General features: G+C 56.2%; 2 protein-coding genes across 2 annotated transcripts; one reads left to right on the top strand and one right to left on the bottom strand.

Annotated features, from left to right (window-relative positions):
* Positions 1–367: 367 nt before the first annotated feature.
* On the top strand, positions 368–9,080 carry LOC120509320 (spermatogenesis-associated serine-rich protein 2-like; the record flags this gene model as incomplete). Its single annotated transcript, XM_039723804.1, has 8 exons — positions 368–557; positions 1,168–1,257; positions 2,636–2,771; positions 3,398–3,456; positions 4,376–4,485; positions 4,832–4,934; positions 5,498–5,694; positions 8,991–9,080. Coding segments are annotated over 8 exons (975 nt in total), but the record flags the coding sequence as incomplete, so codon positions are not given.
* A 50-nt stretch (positions 9,081–9,130) lies between these two features.
* Positions 9,131–15,765, bottom strand: MCRS1 (microspherule protein 1). Its single transcript, XM_039723806.1, has 7 exons — positions 15,614–15,765; positions 13,207–13,407; positions 12,799–12,919; positions 12,344–12,436; positions 11,006–11,088; positions 10,255–10,342; positions 9,131–9,345 (listed from the first exon to the last, which is right to left on the bottom strand). Exons 1-7 carry the CDS (start codon positions 15,704–15,706, stop codon positions 9,131–9,133), a joined length of 894 nt encoding a protein of 297 aa, XP_039579740.1. The 5' UTR covers positions 15,707–15,765.
* Between the last annotated feature and the right edge of the window lie 1,049 nt (positions 15,766–16,814).

The raw sequence follows: 16,814 nt of genomic DNA, 5'->3' as shown, positions 1-16,814 counted from the left end.
TTCCCATTTTTTCCCCATTATTTTCCCCCCATTTCTCCCTTTTTTTCCCATTTTTTTCCTTTTCCCCCCATTTTTTCCTTTTATTCCCTATTTTTCCCATTTCTTTCCCATTTTCCTTTTTTTTTCATTTTTTCCGCTTTTTTCCCCCCATTTCCCCCCATTTTTCCCATTTGTTTCCCCATTTTTCCCATTTTCCCTCCATTTTTTCCCATTTTTTCCCCATTTCTTTCCCATTTTCCCCATTTTTTCCCCACTTTTTCCCATTTCCCCCATTTGTTTCTTTCCCATTTCTTTCCCATTTTTCCCATTTTCCCCGTGTTTTTCCCCATTTCCCCACTTTTCCCATTTTCCCCGTGTTTTTCCCCAGAACAAGAAGAAGAAGCCCAAAGCCCCGGCCCCGCCCGGCCCCTCCCCCCCGGCCCCGGGGCCGCAGGAAAAGCTGGAAAAGTTGGGAAATTTGGGAAACTTGGAGAATTCGGGAATGGCCATCAATGGTTTCCATGGCAACCGCGCCCCCAGCCTGGAGTCGCTGCCCGAGGCGGGGGCAGCGCAGCGAGGTCGGGAATGCGGGAATGCGGGGGGAAATCTGGGAATTTGGGAGGAAATTTGGGATTTTGGGAGGGAAATCTGGGAATTTGGGGGGAAAAATCGGGATTTTTGGGGGGAATTTGGGATTTTTGGGGTAAAATCCAGGAATCTGAGGGGAAAAAATTGGGAATTTTGGGGGCAAACTTGGGAATTTGATGGAAATCTGGGAATTTGGGGGGAAAAATCGGGATTTTTGGGGGGAATTTGGGATTTTTGGGGTAAAATCCAGGAATCTGAGGGGAAAAAATTGGGAATTTTGGGGGCAAACTTGGGAATTTGATGGAAATCTGGGAATTTGGGGGGGGAATTTGGGGGAAAATTGGGGTTTTGGGGGGGAAAATTTGGGAATGGGGGGAAAATCCAGAATTTTGGGGGTGGGATTGGAGGGAAAATTGGGAATTCTGGGGGAAAATGGGAATTTTGGGGGGAAAAGTGGGATTTTTGGATGAAAATCTGGGATTTTGAAGGGAATTTTGGGGGGATTTTGGGGGAATTTGGGATTTCGAAGGGAATTTTGGGGTTTTGGTGGAAATGCGGGAATTTGGGGTGGGATTTTCCCGGAATTCTGGATTTTGCCAGCCCTGGGCAATGGAATTGCAGCCTCGGGTGCCCCGAGCCAGGGCCGGAGCCTCCGCAGCAGCCCCGGCTCCCCCGCGGGCCGGAAACTGGGTGAGGAAATGGGGGAAAAATTTTCCTCAATTTTTCCCCAATTTTCCCCCCCAGTTTCCCCAATTTTTCCCAGTTTCTCAGGATTTTTTTTCCCTTTTTCCCCAATTTTCCCCATTTTCCCACAATTTCTTCCGCACTTTTTCCTGATTGAAACATTCTTTTTCCCAATTTTCCCCAGTTTTTTTCCCTGATTAAAACATGGATTTTTTCCCCCTTTCCCCCAGTTTTTTACCTTATTTTTCCTGATTAAAACCTGAATTTTCCCCCCATTTTTCCCCATTTGTTTCCCATTTTTTCCCCATTATTTTCCCCCCATTTCTCCCTTTTTTTCCCCTTTTTTTCCTTTTCCCCCCATTTTTTCCTTTTATTCCCTATTTTTCCCATTTCTTTCCCATTTTCCTTTTTTTTTCATTTTTTCCGCTTTTTTCCCCCCATTTCCCCCCATTTTTCCCATTTGTTTCCCCATTTTTCCCATTTTCCCTCCATTTTTTCCCATTTTTTCCCCATTTCTTTCCCATTTTCCCCATTTTTTCCCCACTTTTTCCCATTTCCCCCATTTGTTTCTTTCCCATTTCTTTCCCATTTTTCCCATTTTCCCCGTGTTTTTCCCCATTTCCCCACTTTTCCCATTTTCCCCGTGTTTTTCCCCAGAACAAGAAGAAGAAGCCCAAAGCCCCGGCCCCGCCCGGCCCCTCCCCCCCGGCCCCGGGGCCGCAGGAAAAGCTGGAAAAGTTGGGAAATTTGGGAAACTTGGAGAATTCGGGAATGGCCATCAATGGTTTCCATGGCAACCGCGCCCCCAGCCTGGAGTCGCTGCCCGAGGCGGGGGCAGCGCAGCGAGGTCGGGAATGCGGGAATGCGGGGGGAAATCTGGGAATTTGGGAGAATCAGTTAAAAAGTCAGGAATAAAAAGGGGAAATTGTGGGGAAAATCAGGGAAAAATCGCAAAAAATCAAGAAAAAATGGGGGGGAAAATGGGGGAAAATGAGGAAAACTCAGGAAAAATTAGGGAAAAATTGGGAAAAATCAGTTAAAAAGTCAGGAATAAAAAGGGGAAATTGTGGGGAAAATCAGGGAAAAATCGCAAAAAATCAAGAAAAAGATTGGGAAAAAATTGGAAAAATCAGGAAACTCAGGAAAAAATAGGGAAAAATGAGTAAAAATCAGGAAACATTGGAAACAATTAGGGAAAAAATCAGGGGAAAAATTGGAAAATTATAGGAAAAATCAGGAAAAAAATCACAACAAATCAAGAAAAAACTTGGGAAAAATTGGAAAAAAATGGGAAAAAACCAGGGAACGTCTGTGGGGCCCTGGGGTTGTTTTCCAATCCCTTTTTTCCCATTTCCCCCCTTTTTTCCCCCATTTTGGCCTGCAGGGCCCAGCCTGGAGCGCTCCCTGAAGGATCTGCAGCGCTGCTCCGTGGCCCTGGCGCGCTTCAGGGCCCTGCTCAGGGACGAGGTGGAGAGCTCCCTCAGGAGGGTCCGGGGCGCCTTCGGGGAGATCCAGAGCTGGTAGGGGAAAAATGGGGAAAAAATGGGAAATTTGGGGAAAAAAAAAAAAAAAATGGGGAAAATCGGGGGAAAAATGGGGAAAAATGAGAGAAAAAGGGGAAAAAAAGGGGATTTTGGGGGTGGGGATGGAGCTCCCTCAGGAGGGTCCGGGGCGCCTTCGGGGANGAAAAATCGGGGGGGAAATGGGAAAAATCTGGGAAAAAATAGGAATTCTGGGGGGGAAAATGGGGGAAAAATGGGAATTCTGGGTGGGAATATGGGAATTCTGGGGGGAAAAATGGGAGTTCTGGAGTGAAAAATGGGAATTTTGTGGGGAAAAAAGGGAATTTTTGGGGGGAAATGGGAATTTTGGGGGTTCTGGAAAAGCTGGAGCCACCTGGGACAGGGCCATGACAGGAAAATGGAATTTGGGGGGAATTTGGTGGGATTTGGGGCCGGAATTCCCCGGGAATTCCCTGGGAATGGCCCCGCCCCTTTCCCAGCCCAAATTCCCGTTTTTCCCTGGGCTCAGGGCGCCCCCTGGCGGCGCTTCCCGCCCCTCCCCCTTCCCCTTTTCCCATTTTTCCCTTTTTTTCCCATTTTTTCCCATTTTTTTCCCATTTTTTCCCTGTTTTTCCCCTCTGCAGCCTCATGGACCGGGAGGTGGCTCTGCTGGCCGAGATGGACAAAGTCAAGGCAGAAGCAAGTGAGGAGAATTCCCAAAATTCCCACTTTTGTTCCCATTTTCTGTGGTGCTGCTCTCCCTGCAGCAGCGCCGGGCTGCAATTCCCAGAGTTTATCCCAAATTCCCAGAGTTTATCCCAAATTCCCGATATTTTATCCCAAATTCCTAATGTTTTTTTCTCCAATTCCCAGAGTTTATCCCAAATTCCCAATGTTCTATCCCAAATTCCTGATGTTTATTCCCAAATTCCTGATTTTTTTATCCCAAATTCCCAGTGTTTATCCCAAATTCCCGCTGTTTTACCCAATTTTTATCCCATTTTTGTCCCGTTTATCCCATTTTTCCCCGTTTTTCCCCCATTCCTGTCCCCAGTGGATCTCCTGTCCCTGCGGCAGCGGCGCGCCGGGATCCCCGGTGGTTTTTCCCAAATCCCCAGTGTTTTCCCCCATTTTTCCCCATTTCCCAGTGGACCTGCTGTCCCTGCGGCAGCGGCGCGCCGGGATCCCCGGTGGTTTTTCCCAAATCCCCAGTGTTTTCCCCCATTTTTCCCCATTTCCCAGTGGACCTGCTGTCCCTGCGGCAGCGGCGCGCCGGGATCCCCAGTGTTTTATCCCGTTTTTGTCCCATTTTACCCCATTTTTCCCCCACTTTCCAGTGGATCTGCTGTCCCTGCGGCAGCGGCGCGCCGGGATCCCCGCTGTTTTACCCCATTTTTTCCCGTTTTCCCCATTTTTCCCCCATTTCCCCCCCAGTGGATCTCCTGTCCCTGCGGCAGCGGCGCGCCGGGATCCCCGCTGTTTTTTCCCGTTTTTTCCCATTTTTCCCCCATGTCTGTCCCCAGTGGATCTGCTGTCCCTGCGGCAGCGGCGCGCCGGGATCCCCGCTGTTTTACCCCATTTTTTCCCGTTTTCCCCTGTTTTTCCCCCATTTCTGTCCCCAGTGGACCTGCTGTCCCTGCGGCAGCGGCGCGCCGAGGCGCTGCGCGCTCTGACCGAGGCGGCCCCGGGGATGTCGGAGGAGCAGCTGCAGGAGCTGAGAGCTGACATCAAGGTGGGACGGCCCGGGATCCCGGAATCCCTGACACAAATCCTGTGGGAATCCTGATCCAAATCCTGTGGGAATTCCTGACCCAATCCCTGGGAATCCCTGACCTAAATCCTGTGGGAATTCCTGACCCCATCCCTGGGAATTCCTGACCCAATCCCAGGGAATCCCTGACCCAATCCCAGGGAATTCTCACCTCATCCCCTGGGCATTTCCCTCCCATTCCCCCGGAATTCCCATTTTCCCTGCCCCACCCCCCAGAATTCCCATTTTCCCTGCCCATTTTCCCCCAGAATTCCCGTTTTCCCTGCCCCACCCCCCGGAATTCCCACTTTCCCCCCGTGTTTCCCAGCACTTTGTGAGCGAGCGCAAGTTCGATGAGGAGCTGGGCCGGGCCGGGCGCTTCGGCTGCGACCTGGAGGCGCTGCGGGGCAGCATCGGCGCCTTCGGCCAGGGTGGGTCTGGGAAACTGGGAAAAACTGGGAAAAATCCTGGGAATCTGCCCTGGGAATGTGCCCGAGGCGCTGCGGGGCAGCATCGGCGCCTTCGGCCAGGGTGGGTCTGGGAAACTGGGAAAAATGGGAAAAACTGCCCTGGGAATGTGCCTGAGGGGCAGCATCGGCGCCTTCGGCCAGGGTGGGTCTGGGAAATGGGGGAAAAATCCCGGGAAAAATCCTGGGAAAAATCGCATGGGAATGGCCCCAGGAATGGCCCCGGCCTTCGGGCAGGGTCGGTCTGGGGAAAACGGAAACAAATGGGAAAAACCTGGGAAAATCCCGTGGGAATTTCTTCTGATGCAACCAGGGCTGGTCTGGGGTCTCCCACCTGGAGCCCGGCCCCATTCCCAGTGCTCCCAGTCCCATTCCCAGTCCCATTCCCATTAATCCCAATCCCAGTATTCCCAGTATTCCCAGTCCCTCTCTCCTCCCAGTCCCATTCCCAGTCCCATTCCCATTAATCCCAATCCCATTCCCAGTATTCCCAGTGCTCCCAGTATTCCCAGTCCCTCTCTCTGCAGTTTCCCACCCCAGGCCGAGCTATTCCAGCCGCTCCCGCTGCAGCTCCGGGCCCGGGGCAACGGGAACGGGAACGGGAACGGGATCAACCATGGGATCGGCCCCAGGATCGGCCCCGGCGTTCCCGGCGGGATCGGCCCCGGGATCCCCCCCCATGCCGAGCTATTCCAGCCGCTCCCGCTGCAGCTCCGGGCCCGGGGCAACGGGAACGGGAACGGGACCGGGATCAACAACGGGATCAACCACGGGACCAGGAACGGGATCGGGAACGGGATCAACCACGGGATCGGCCCCGGCGTTCCCGGCGGGATCGGCCCCAGGATCCCCCCCGGCACCCCCGGAATTCCCCCCGGGATCGGCCCCGGGACCCCCCGAGGGCAGCGCGGCCCCAACGGAGCCACCCCCGACCCCACAGGTGGGAACGGGACAGCGGGGGGGGGTTGGGATTGGGATTGGGTTTGGGGTTTGGGGTTTGGGGTTTGGGGTTTGGGATTGGGAAAAGGATTTGAGGTTTGGGATTGGGAAAAGGATTTGGGGTTTGGGGTTTGGGATTGGGATTGGGAAAAGGGTTTGGGGTTTGGGGTTGGGATTGGGAAAAGGATTTGGGGTTTGGGGTTTAGGATCGGGATCGGGATTGGGATTTGGGATCGGGAACAGGATCGGGGTGGGATTTGGGATGGGGAACAGGATTTGGGATGGAATTTGGGCTGAGGATTGGGATTTGGGCTGAGGTTTGGGATTTGGGCTGAGGTTTGGGATTGGGAGTTTCGGGATTTGGATGGGGAGCAGGACAGGGGGAATAGGATCAGGATTGGGGTCAGGATCGGGATGGGATTTGGGATTGGGAACAGGGACAGGATTGGGATGGGGTTTGGGATTGGGGGGAATGGGATCAGGATTGGGGTCAGGTTCAGGTTTGGGATTGGGAATGTTGAGTTCAGGATTGGGGTGTCTGGGAATGGGAATGTTGGGATGCAGGGTCTGGGATGGCGGGATCGGGATTGGGATCGGGATCGGGATCGGGATTGGGATCGGGATCGGAGGGGCTGGGGCTGGGATTTGGGATCCAGGTTCTCCCCCCTTTTCTCTCCCACCCCTCCCAGAATTTGGCAATTCAGGGTTTTCCTCTGGGACTGGGATTTGGGCACTTCCACTTCCCAGGATTTGGGATCTGGGATCATTTCCCGGGATTTGGGATTTGGGGTCATTTCCCGGGATTTGGGGTCATTTCCCAGGATTTGGTCGGGGACCCCAAATCCCCCGGGGACCCCAGAGGCGCCCGGAGCCGCCCCGGCCCCCGCAGGAGCCGCCCCGAGGGGGCCAATTCCTGAGACCCCCCCCAAAATTTGGGGTCGGGATTTGGGGTCCCATCCCGGGAACGTTTACAGCTCCCCCTTGGTGCCATTTCCCCCCTTTTTTTCCCAATTTTTCCCATTTTTTCCCCTTTTTCCCATTTTTTTCCCCCTTTTTTCTGTTTTTCCCCATTTTTTCCTTCTTTCCCCCCCTCTTTTCCCGTGTTTTTCCCTCTGGGATTTTTGGGGTTTGGTTTTGTCCCAATCCTGGAATTTTTCCCCCCAAAATTCCCGAAATCCCAACCCCGACCTCGCGCTGGCAGCGAGGGAAGAGCCGGGATTTTGGGAATGGGGGGAAAAATTTGGGATTTTGGGGGGGAAATTTGGGATTTTGGGGCCTCCCAAAATCTGGGATGTCCCCCTGGAATTTGGGATGTCCCTTCCTGACCCCAAAATTTGGGAATTTTTCCTTTGGGATTTGGGATTTCCCCCCCAGAATTTGGGATTTCCATTTGGGATTTGGGATTTTCCCCTTTGGGATTTGGGATTTTCCTCTGGAATTTGGGATTTCCCCCCAGAATTTGGGATTTCCCATTTGGAATTTGGGATTTTCCCTCTGGAATTCGGGGTCTCCCCCCTCCCTTTCCATTTGAGATTTGGGATTTCCTTTTCTCTGGAATTTATTTCCGGTCCCATTTTTTTCCCCCTTTTTTCTGTTTTTCCCCATTTTTTCCTTCTTTCCCCCCCTCTTTTCCCGTGTTTTTCCCTCTGGGATTTTTGGGGTTTGGTTTTGTCCCAATCCCGGAATTTTTCCCCCCAAAATTCCCAAAATCCCAACCCCGACCTCGCGCTGGCAGCGAGGGAAGAGCCGGGATTTTGGGAATGGGGGGAAAAATTTGGGATTTTGGGGGGGAAATTTGGGATTTTGGGGCCTCCCAAAATCTGGGATGTCCCCCTGGAATTTGGGATGTCCCTTCCTGACCCCAAAATTTGGGAATTTTTCCTTTGGGATTTGGGATTTCCCCCCAGAATTTGGGATTTCCCATTTGGAATTTGGGATTTTCCCTTTGGGATTTCCCCCCAGAATTTGGGATTTCCATTTGAGATTTGGGATTTCCCATTTGGAATTTGGGATTTTCCCTCTGGAATTCGGGGTCTCCCCCCTCCCCCCACCACACTCCAGCATTTTTGGATTTTCTCTGGAATTTATTTCCGGAATTTCCTCCCCTCCCCAAACCCCAATCCCAGCCCCAAATTTTTGGGAATTTTGGGGAATTTTCCCTTTTTCTCCCCCCTTTTTTTTTCCCAAATTTTGGTTTTTTTGGGAATTTTTTCCCCTCCACGAACGAAAACTTGAGAACAAATCCAATAAAAACTTTGGAGCTTTAAAAAATCGGGAATTTTCTTTGGAAGGCGCCGAAATTTGGGATTTGGGGGGGGGGAATCCCAAAATTTTGGGATTGGGGGGAAATTTTGGGGCAATTCCAAGGAAATTCAGCCCTTGGGGGGGGGGAGCCCAGCCCCAAACTGGGAGCACTGGGAGGGCCCCAGCCCCAAACTGGGAGCACTGGGAGGGTCCCAATCCCAAACTGGGAGCACTGGGAGGGCCCCAGCCCCAAACTGGTGCCACACTGGTGTCACTGGGACAATCCCAGTCCCGTACTGGTTTGTACTGGTGTTACTGGTCAGCTCCCAGTCCCAAACTGGTGTCAGTGGGAGGTCACTGGGACAGTCCCAGTCCCAAACTGGTTTGTACTGGTGTGGCACTGGGACAGTCCTGTACTGGTTTATACTGGTTTGTGTCACTGGTGGCCGAGGCGTGCAGGGTGGCACTGGGACAGCCCAGACTGGTTTATACTGGTTCATACTGGTGTCCCTGGTGTTACTGGGACAGTTCCAGTCCCATACTGGTTTATACTGGTGTGTCACTGGTGGCCGAGGTGCGCAGGGTGGCACTGGGACAGCCCAGACTGGTTTATACTGGTCTGTACTGGTGTCACTGGTGGCCGAGGCGCGCGGGGTGGTTCACACTGTCTCACACTGGTTTATACTGGTTCATACTGGTTTATACTGGTGTGTCACTGGTGGCCGAGGCGCGCGGGGTGCACTAGAACAGCCCAGACTGGTTCATACTGGTTTATACTGGTTCATACTGGTTTATACTGGTGTGTCACTGGTGGCCGAGGTGCGCGGGGTGCACTAGAACAGCCCAGACTGGTTCACACTGGTTCATACTGGTTTGAACTGGTTCATACTGGTGTCACTGGTGGCCGAGGCGCGCGGGGTGCACTAGGACAGTCCCAGACTGGTTTGAACTGGTTTATACTGGTTTATACTGGTGTGTCACTGGTGGCCGAGGCGCGCGTCCCCCCAAATCCCCCCCCAGGACCCCTGGGAGCCCCCCGGGCCCTCCCCAGGCCCCCAGCCCACCTCGACCACGGAGTTGTTGCAGAGTTTCCATTTGCTGCCCCCCAGCACCGGGCGGCCGTCGATGAAGATCGGCCGCCGGCCCTCGTTGGCGATGAAGAATTCCCCGTTGTTCTTCAGCTTGATCACCCCTGGAAGGGGAAAATCCGGGGATTTCGGGGCATTCCCAAAAATCCCAAAGGGTTCTGGATCAGCCCCGGGGGTTCGGAGGGGTTAAAGGGGTGGGGGAGGAGGATGTGATAGAAAAACCTCTGCAGCTCCCCCCCGGTTTATACTGGTTTATACTGGTGTGTCACTGGTGGCCGAGGCGCGCGGCCTCGCTGCGGATCAGCGCGATCAGCTCGTGGTTGATCAGGAACACGAAGCGGAGGCTGGCGATCTGGGGGAGGGGTGAGACCCCTGCCCAAAGCCAGGGACCCCTCCCCAAAACCCCCCAAATCCCACAGACCCCCCCAAAATCCTGAGACCCCCAGAGACCCCTCCCCAAATCCCACAGACCCTCCCCAAAATCCCCCCAAATCCAGAGACCCCTGCCCAAAACCAGGGACCCCTCCCCAAAAAAATACCCAGACTCCCTTTGAAGACCTCCAAAACCCCTGAGGGACCCCAAAAAAGCCCAAATCCCCCCCAAAAAACCCAAAAGCCCCCCGAAAAAACCCCAAGAGCCCCCCAAAAAAATCCAAATCCCCCCCAGATCACCCCGAGACTCCTCGAAAAACCTCAGCAACACCCCCCCAAAACCCCCCAAAAAAACCCCCAAAACTCAAAAAATCCCCCCAAAACCTCCCCAAACTCCCTGTGAAGACCCCCAAAATCCCTGGGGGACTCCAAAAAACCCCAAATCCCCCCCAAAAAACCCCAAAAGACACCCAAAAACCCCAAATCCCCCCAAGATCCCTCCCTCCAAAAACCTCCGCAACTCCTCCCTAAAAACCCCAAAAAAACCCCCAAAAACCTCCCCAACCCCCCTGTGAAGACCCCCAAAACCCCCGGGGGACCCCAAAAACCCCAAATCCCCCCCAGATCCCCCCCAAGCCCACCCTGCTTGCGGGAGATCTTCCAGGCCGGGCCCTCCAGAGCCAGGTCCACGTCGATCTGGTTGTCCTTGGTGGCTCTGCCCAGGGTGATCTGGGGGGGTTTGGGGTTTTTTGGGGGGGTTTGGGGTTTTTGGGGTCCCCCAGGGGGTCTGGGGGGTCCTCACAGGGGGTTTGGGGACGTTTTTGGGGTTTTTGAGGGGAATTGTTGAGAACTTTGGAGGGGTCTCAGGGTGATCTGGGGGGGTTGGGGTTTTTTGCGGGTTTTTTTTCTGGGTTTTTGGGCGGATTTGGGGTTTTTTTTGGATTTTGGGGGCGGGGGTTGGGGTTTTTGGGGTCTCCCAAAGGTTTTGGGGGGTCCTCACAGGGGGTTTGGTGAGGTTTTTGGGGTGTTTTTGAGATGGTTTTGGGGGATATTTTTGGGGATATTTCTGGGGCGTTTTTGGGATGTTTTGGGGAATGTTTTGGGGTGGTTTGGGGTGGTTTTGGGGTGTTTTTGGGATGGTTTTGGGGTGTTTTGGGGGATGTTTTGGGGTGGTTTTGGGGTGTTTTGGAGGATGATTTTGGGGATATTTTTGGGGTGGTTTAGGGGATGTTTTTGTGGTGTTTTTTGGGGTGTTTTCGGGGTGTTTCTAGGGATATTTCTGGGGTGGTTTTGGGGTGTTTTGGGGGATATTTTTGGTGTATTTTTGGGGCTATTTCTGGGGTATTTCTGGGGTGTTTTTGGGGTGGTTTTAGGGTATTTTTGGGGTCGCACCTCGCGGGAGCGCATCAGGTACCGAACCATCCGACCCCGCAGCACGGCCAGAGTCTGACTGTCGAAATCCGGGGAGCTCATCCCTGCGACAGACGGACAGACGGACAGTGAGGGGACACACAGGGACAGACGGACAGACGGACGCTCAGGGGACAGCCAGGGGACAGAGGGACAGACAGACAGGGGACACTCGGGGCTGTCAGGGGACAATGAGAGGGGACACACGGGGACAGACGGATGGACAGGGAGCCGGACACGGGGAGGGACAGAGAGACCCAGGGATGGACAGACAGACAGACGGACGGACGGACGGCCGGGGCCCACCTGTGATGGAGTCCACCAGCACCTGCCAGCGGTGCAGCTCCTGCTCCAGCTGCCGGATCTCGCGCTTCTGCCGCCGGTCAGCCACGGTCAGCTCTGACAGACGGACACACAGACAGACAGACAGAGATCAGCCACGGTCAGCTCTGACAGACGGACACACAGACAGACAGACAGACAGGGTCAGCCCCGGTCAGCTCTGACAGACAGACAGACAGACAGACAGACAGGGTCAGCCACGGTCAGCTCTGACAGACGGACAGACAGACAGACAGACAGACAGGGTCAGCCACGGTCAGCTCTGACAGACGGACACACAGACAGACAGACAGATGGGCCCCAAATCCCCTCAAAATGGGCCCCAAATCCTCCCCAAAACATGTCCCAAATATCCCCAAAAATGAGCCCCAAATCCCCTAAAAATGAGCCCCAAATCCCCCAAAAATGTACCTGAAATCCCCCAAAAATGTACCTGAAATCCCCCCAAAATGAGCCCCAAATCCCCTCAAAAATGAGCCCCAAATCCCCCCCAAATTTTCCCCCTCACCCCAAAATTCAGGACAGATCCTTCAGCCTCGCTCTGCCTTTATTGGGGGTCCCTGATTTTGGGGGATTTCTGGGTGGATTTTTGGGATATTTCTGGGGTATTTCTGGGGGGTTTTTTGGGGTGGTTTTATGGACTTTTTGGGGACGCACCTCGCGGGAGCGCATCACCTACCGAACCCTTCGACCCCGCAGCACGGCCAGAGTCTGACTGTCGAAATCCGGGGAGCTCATCCCTGGGGACAGACGGACAGACGGACAGTGAGGGGACACACAGGGACAGACGGACAGGCGGACGCTCAGGGGACAGACAGGGGACAGAGGGACAGACAGACAGGGGACACTCGGGGCTGTCAGGGGACAATGAGAGGGGACACACGGGGACAGACGGATGGACAGGGAGCCGGACACGGGGAGGGACAGAGAGACCCAGGGATGGACAGACAGACAGACGGACGGACGGCCGGGGCCCACCTGTGATGGAGTCCACCAGCACCTGCCAGCGGTGCAGCTCCTGCTCCAGCTGCCGGATCTCGCGCTTCTGCCGCCGGTCAGCCACGGTCAGCTCTGACAGACGGACAGACAGACAGACAGACAGACAGGGTCAGCCACGGTCAGCTCTGACAGACGGACACACAGACAGACAGACAGACAGGGTCAGCCACGGTCAGCTCTGACAGACAGACAGACAGACAGAGATCAGCCACAGTCAGCTCTGACAGACGGACAGACAGACAGACAGACAGACAGACAGGGTCAGCCACGGTCAGCTCTGACAGACGGACAGACAGACAGACAGACAGACAGGGTCAGCTCTGACAGACAGACAGACAGACAGAGATCAGCCACAGTCAGCTCTGACAGACGGACAGACAGACAGACACGGGGCTGGGGGTCCCGGGGGGTTCTGGAAGGTTCCGGGGTCTCACCGTGCTCCAGGACCTCGTCCCGCACGTCCCTGGTGGGGATCAGGGGGTGAGAGGGGACACGGAGACCCCAAAAAACCCACAAATCCCCCCCAAAAAAACCCCAAAATCCGCCAAAACAATCCTAAAACCCCCCAAAAAACCCCAAATCCCCCAAAACCCCAAAATCCCCCCCCCCAAAACCTCCCTGGGGGACCCCAAAATCCCCCCTGGGACCCCCAAATCCCCCCTGGGACCCCAAATCCCCCCTGGGACCCCCCAAATCCCCCCAGGACCCCTCCCCACCTGCAGCAGGTGCCACAGGGGCAGGAGCTGCTGCACTTTTGGGGGTCTCTGAACCTTCCAGGACCTCCCAAATCCCCTCTGAGACCCCCTAAAACCCCTCTGGGACCCCCCAAACCCGCCCCAAACCCCTCCAGGACCCTCCAAATTCCCCCTGGGACCCCCCAGAGCCCCCCAGGACCCCTCCCCACCTGTCTGGTCCTGCAGCAGGTGGTACTGGCGCAGCAGCTGCCAGTGCAGCTGCAGGGCCTTGGGGGTCCTGGCAGGGTAAAACACAGCGGGGTGGCGCTGCAGCAGCTCCTGGAAGGTGTCCAGCGAGGGCACGGGGCTCTGGGGACATTGGGGACACGTCAGGGGACACCAGGGGACACCAGGGGACACCAGGGGACACGGGGACATGGCAGAGGACATGGGGACAGGTCCTGGCAGGGTAAAACACGACCTGCAGCAGCTCCTGGAAGGTGTCCAGCGAGGGCACAGGGCTCTGGGGACACCAGGGAACATGGGGACATGGCAGAGGACATGGGGACAGGTCCTGGCAGGGTAAAACACGACCTGCAGCAGCTCCTGGAAGGTGTCCAGCGAGGGCACAGGGCTCTGGGGACACCAGGGAACATGGGGACATGGCAGAGGACATGGGGACAGGTCCTGGCAGGGTAAAACACGACCTGCAGCAGCTCCTGGAAGGTGTCCAGCGAGGGCACAGGGCTCTGGGGACACCAGGGAACATGGGGACATGGCAGAGGACATGGGGACAGGTCCTGGCAGGGTAAAACACGACCTGCAGCAGCTCCTGGAAGGTGTCCAGCGAGGGCACAGGGCTCTGGGGACACCAGGGAACATGGGGACATGGCAGAGGACATGGGGACAGGTCCTGGCAGGGTAAAACACGACCTGCAGCAGCTCCTGGAAGGTGTCCAGCGAGGGCACAGGGCTCTGGGGACACCAGGGAACATGGGGACATGGCAGAGGACATGGGGACAGGTCCTGGCAGGGTAAAACACGACCTGCAGCAGCTCCTGGAAGGTGTCCAGCGAGGGCACAGGGCTCTGGGGACACCAGGGAACATGGGGACATGGCAGAGGACATGGGGACAGGTCCTGGCAGGGTAAAACACGACCTGCAGCAGCTCCTGGAAGGTGTCCAGCGAGGGCACAGGGCTCTGGGGACACCAGGGAACATGGGGACATGGCAGAGGACATGGGGACAGGTCCTGGCAGGGTAAAACACGACCTGCAGCAGCTCCTGGAAGGTGTCCAGCGAGGGCACAGGGCTCTGGGGACACCAGGGAACATGGGGACATGGCAGAGGACATGGGGACAGGTCCTGGCAGGGTAAAACACGACCTGCAGCAGCTCCTGGAAGGTGTCCAGCGAGGGCACAGGGCTCTGGGGACACCAGGGAACATGGGGACATGGCAGAGGACATGGGGACAGGTCCTGGCAGGGTAAAACACGACCTGCAGCAGCTCCTGGAAGGTGTCCAGCGAGGGCACAGGGCTCTGGGGACACCAGGGAACATGGGGACATGGCAGAGGACATGGGGACAGGTCCTGGCAGGGTAAAACACGACCTGCAGCAGCTCCTGGAAGGTGTCCAGCGAGGGCACAGGGCTCTGGGGACACCAGGGAACATGGGGACATGGCAGAGGACATGGGGACAGGTCCTGGCAGGGTAAAACACGACCTGCAGCAGCTCCTGGAAGGTGTCCAGCGAGGGCACAGGGCTCTGGGGACACCAGGGAACATGGGGACATGGCAGAGGACATGGGGACAGGTCCTGGCAGGGTAAAACACGACCTGCAGCAGCTCCTGGAAGGTGTCCAGCGAGGGCACAGGGCTCTGGGGACACCAGGGAACATGGGGACATGGCAGAGGACATGGGGACAGGTCCTGGCAGGGTAAAACACGACCTGCAGCAGCTCCTGGAAGGTGTCCAGCGAGGGCACAGGGCTCTGGGGACACCAGGGAACATGGGGACATGGCAGAGGACATGGGGACAGGTCCTGGCAGGGTAAAACACGACCTGCAGCAGCTCCTGGAAGGTGTCCAGCGAGGGCACAGGGCTCTGGGGACACCAGGGAACATGGGGACATGGCAGAGGACATGGGGACAGGTCCTGGCAGGGTAAAACACGACCTGCAGCAGCTCCTGGAAGGTGTCCAGCGAGGGCACAGGGCTCTGGGGACACCAGGGAACATGGGGACATGGCAGAGGACATGGGGACAGGTCCTGGCAGGGTAAAACGCAGCCTGCAGCAGCTCCTGGACGGTGTCCAGTGAGGGGACAGGGCTCTGGGGACATTGGGGACACGTCAGGGGGACGTTAGGTGACATTTGGGGACACCTGGGGACAGCCCCTCACCGAGGGCACGCGGGTCAGCAGCAGGGGGTGATGTTAGGTGACACGAGGTGACATTTGGGGACACCTGGGGACAGCCCCTCACCGAGGGCACGCGGGTCAGCAGCAGGGGGTGATGTTAGGTGACACGAGGTGACATTTGGGGACATTTGGGGACATTTGGGGACAGCCCCTCACCGAGGGCACGCGGGTCAGCAGCTGCTCCTCGGCCTTGCTGAACAGGACCTTGCTCTGGATGGCGGCCACGGCCTCGGGGTGCAGCTGGCGCATGGCCTGGCACGAGTGCCTGGGGACACGTGGGACACGTGTGACATGTGTGACATGTGTGACACCCCTGGGACACCCCTGGGACAGCCAACCCCTCAGGGACAGCCCCATGGCCTGGCACGAGTGCCTGGGGACATTGGGGACATTGGGGACAGTGGGGACATTGGGGTCACCCCTGGGACACCCCTAGGACAGTGCCATGGCCTGGCGTGACAGCTTGGGGACACAGGTGACACTGCTGGAATTGTCCCCAAATCCTCAGGGACACCCCAATTGGCCCGCGAGGACTTGGCCAGGCTGCTCTCCACCAGCTCGTCATCGAACTTGCGCCTCTTGATGAACCTGGAATGGACTGGGATTGACTGGGAGCCACTGGGAGCCACTGGGAGAGCAGCTCAGGGCACTGGGAACCAGTATGGTTAACTGGGATTAACTGGGAGGGACTGGGGCCCTGGGCCAGGCTGCTCTCCACCAGCTCGTCATCGAACTTCCTCCTTTTAATGAACCTGGAACCGACTGGGATTGACTGGGAGCCACTGGGAGACAGCTGGGAACCAGTATGGTTAACTGGGAGGGACTGGGAGGGACTGGGAGGGACTGGGATGGACTGGGGCCCTGGGCCAGGCTGCTCTCCACCAGCTCGTCATCGAACTTCCTCCTTTTAATGAACCTGGAACCGACTGGGATTGACTGGGAGCCACTGGGAGACAGCTGGGAACCAGTATGGTTAACTGGGAGGGACTGGGAGGGACTGGGATGGACTGGGAGGGACTGGGGCCCTGGGCCAGGCTGCTCTCCACCAGCTCGTCATCGAACTTCCTCCTTTTAATGAACCTGGAACCGACTGGGATTGACTGGGAGGGACTGGGAGACAGCTGGGAACCAGTATGGTTAACTGGGAGGGACTGGGAGGGACTGGGATGGACTGGGAGGGACTGGGGCCCTGGGCCAGGCTGCTCTCCACCAGCTCGTCATCGAACTTCCTCCTTTTAATGAACCTGGAACCGACTGGGATTGACTGGGAGGGACTGGGAGACAGCTGGGAACCAGTATGGTTAACTGGGAGGGACTGGGAGGGACTGGGATGGACTGGGAGGGACTGGGGCCCTGG

The sequence above is a fragment of the Passer montanus genome, unplaced genomic scaffold, assembly GCF_014805655.1.
Source record: "Passer montanus isolate IOZ18808 unplaced genomic scaffold, ASM1480565v1 scaffold501, whole genome shotgun sequence".
In the NCBI taxonomy this organism is placed as follows: domain Eukaryota; kingdom Metazoa; phylum Chordata; class Aves; order Passeriformes; family Passeridae; genus Passer; species Passer montanus.
This window is presented reverse-complemented; position numbering and strand designations above follow the sequence as displayed.

Coding starts and splice junctions, on each gene's coding strand:
- MCRS1 (XM_039723806.1), bottom strand. CDS start 15,706: ATGCGCCAGCTGCACCCCGAGGCCGTGGCCGCCATCCAGAGCAAGGTC. Junction 12,437..12,798: donor GGACGAGGTCCTGGAGCACG/GTGAGACCCCGG, acceptor TCCGTCTGTCAG/AGCTGACCGTGGCTGACCGG. Junction 10,343..11,005: donor ACCTGATGCGCTCCCGCGAG/GTGCGACCCCAA, acceptor AAACCCCCCCAG/ATCACCCTGGGCAGAGCCAC.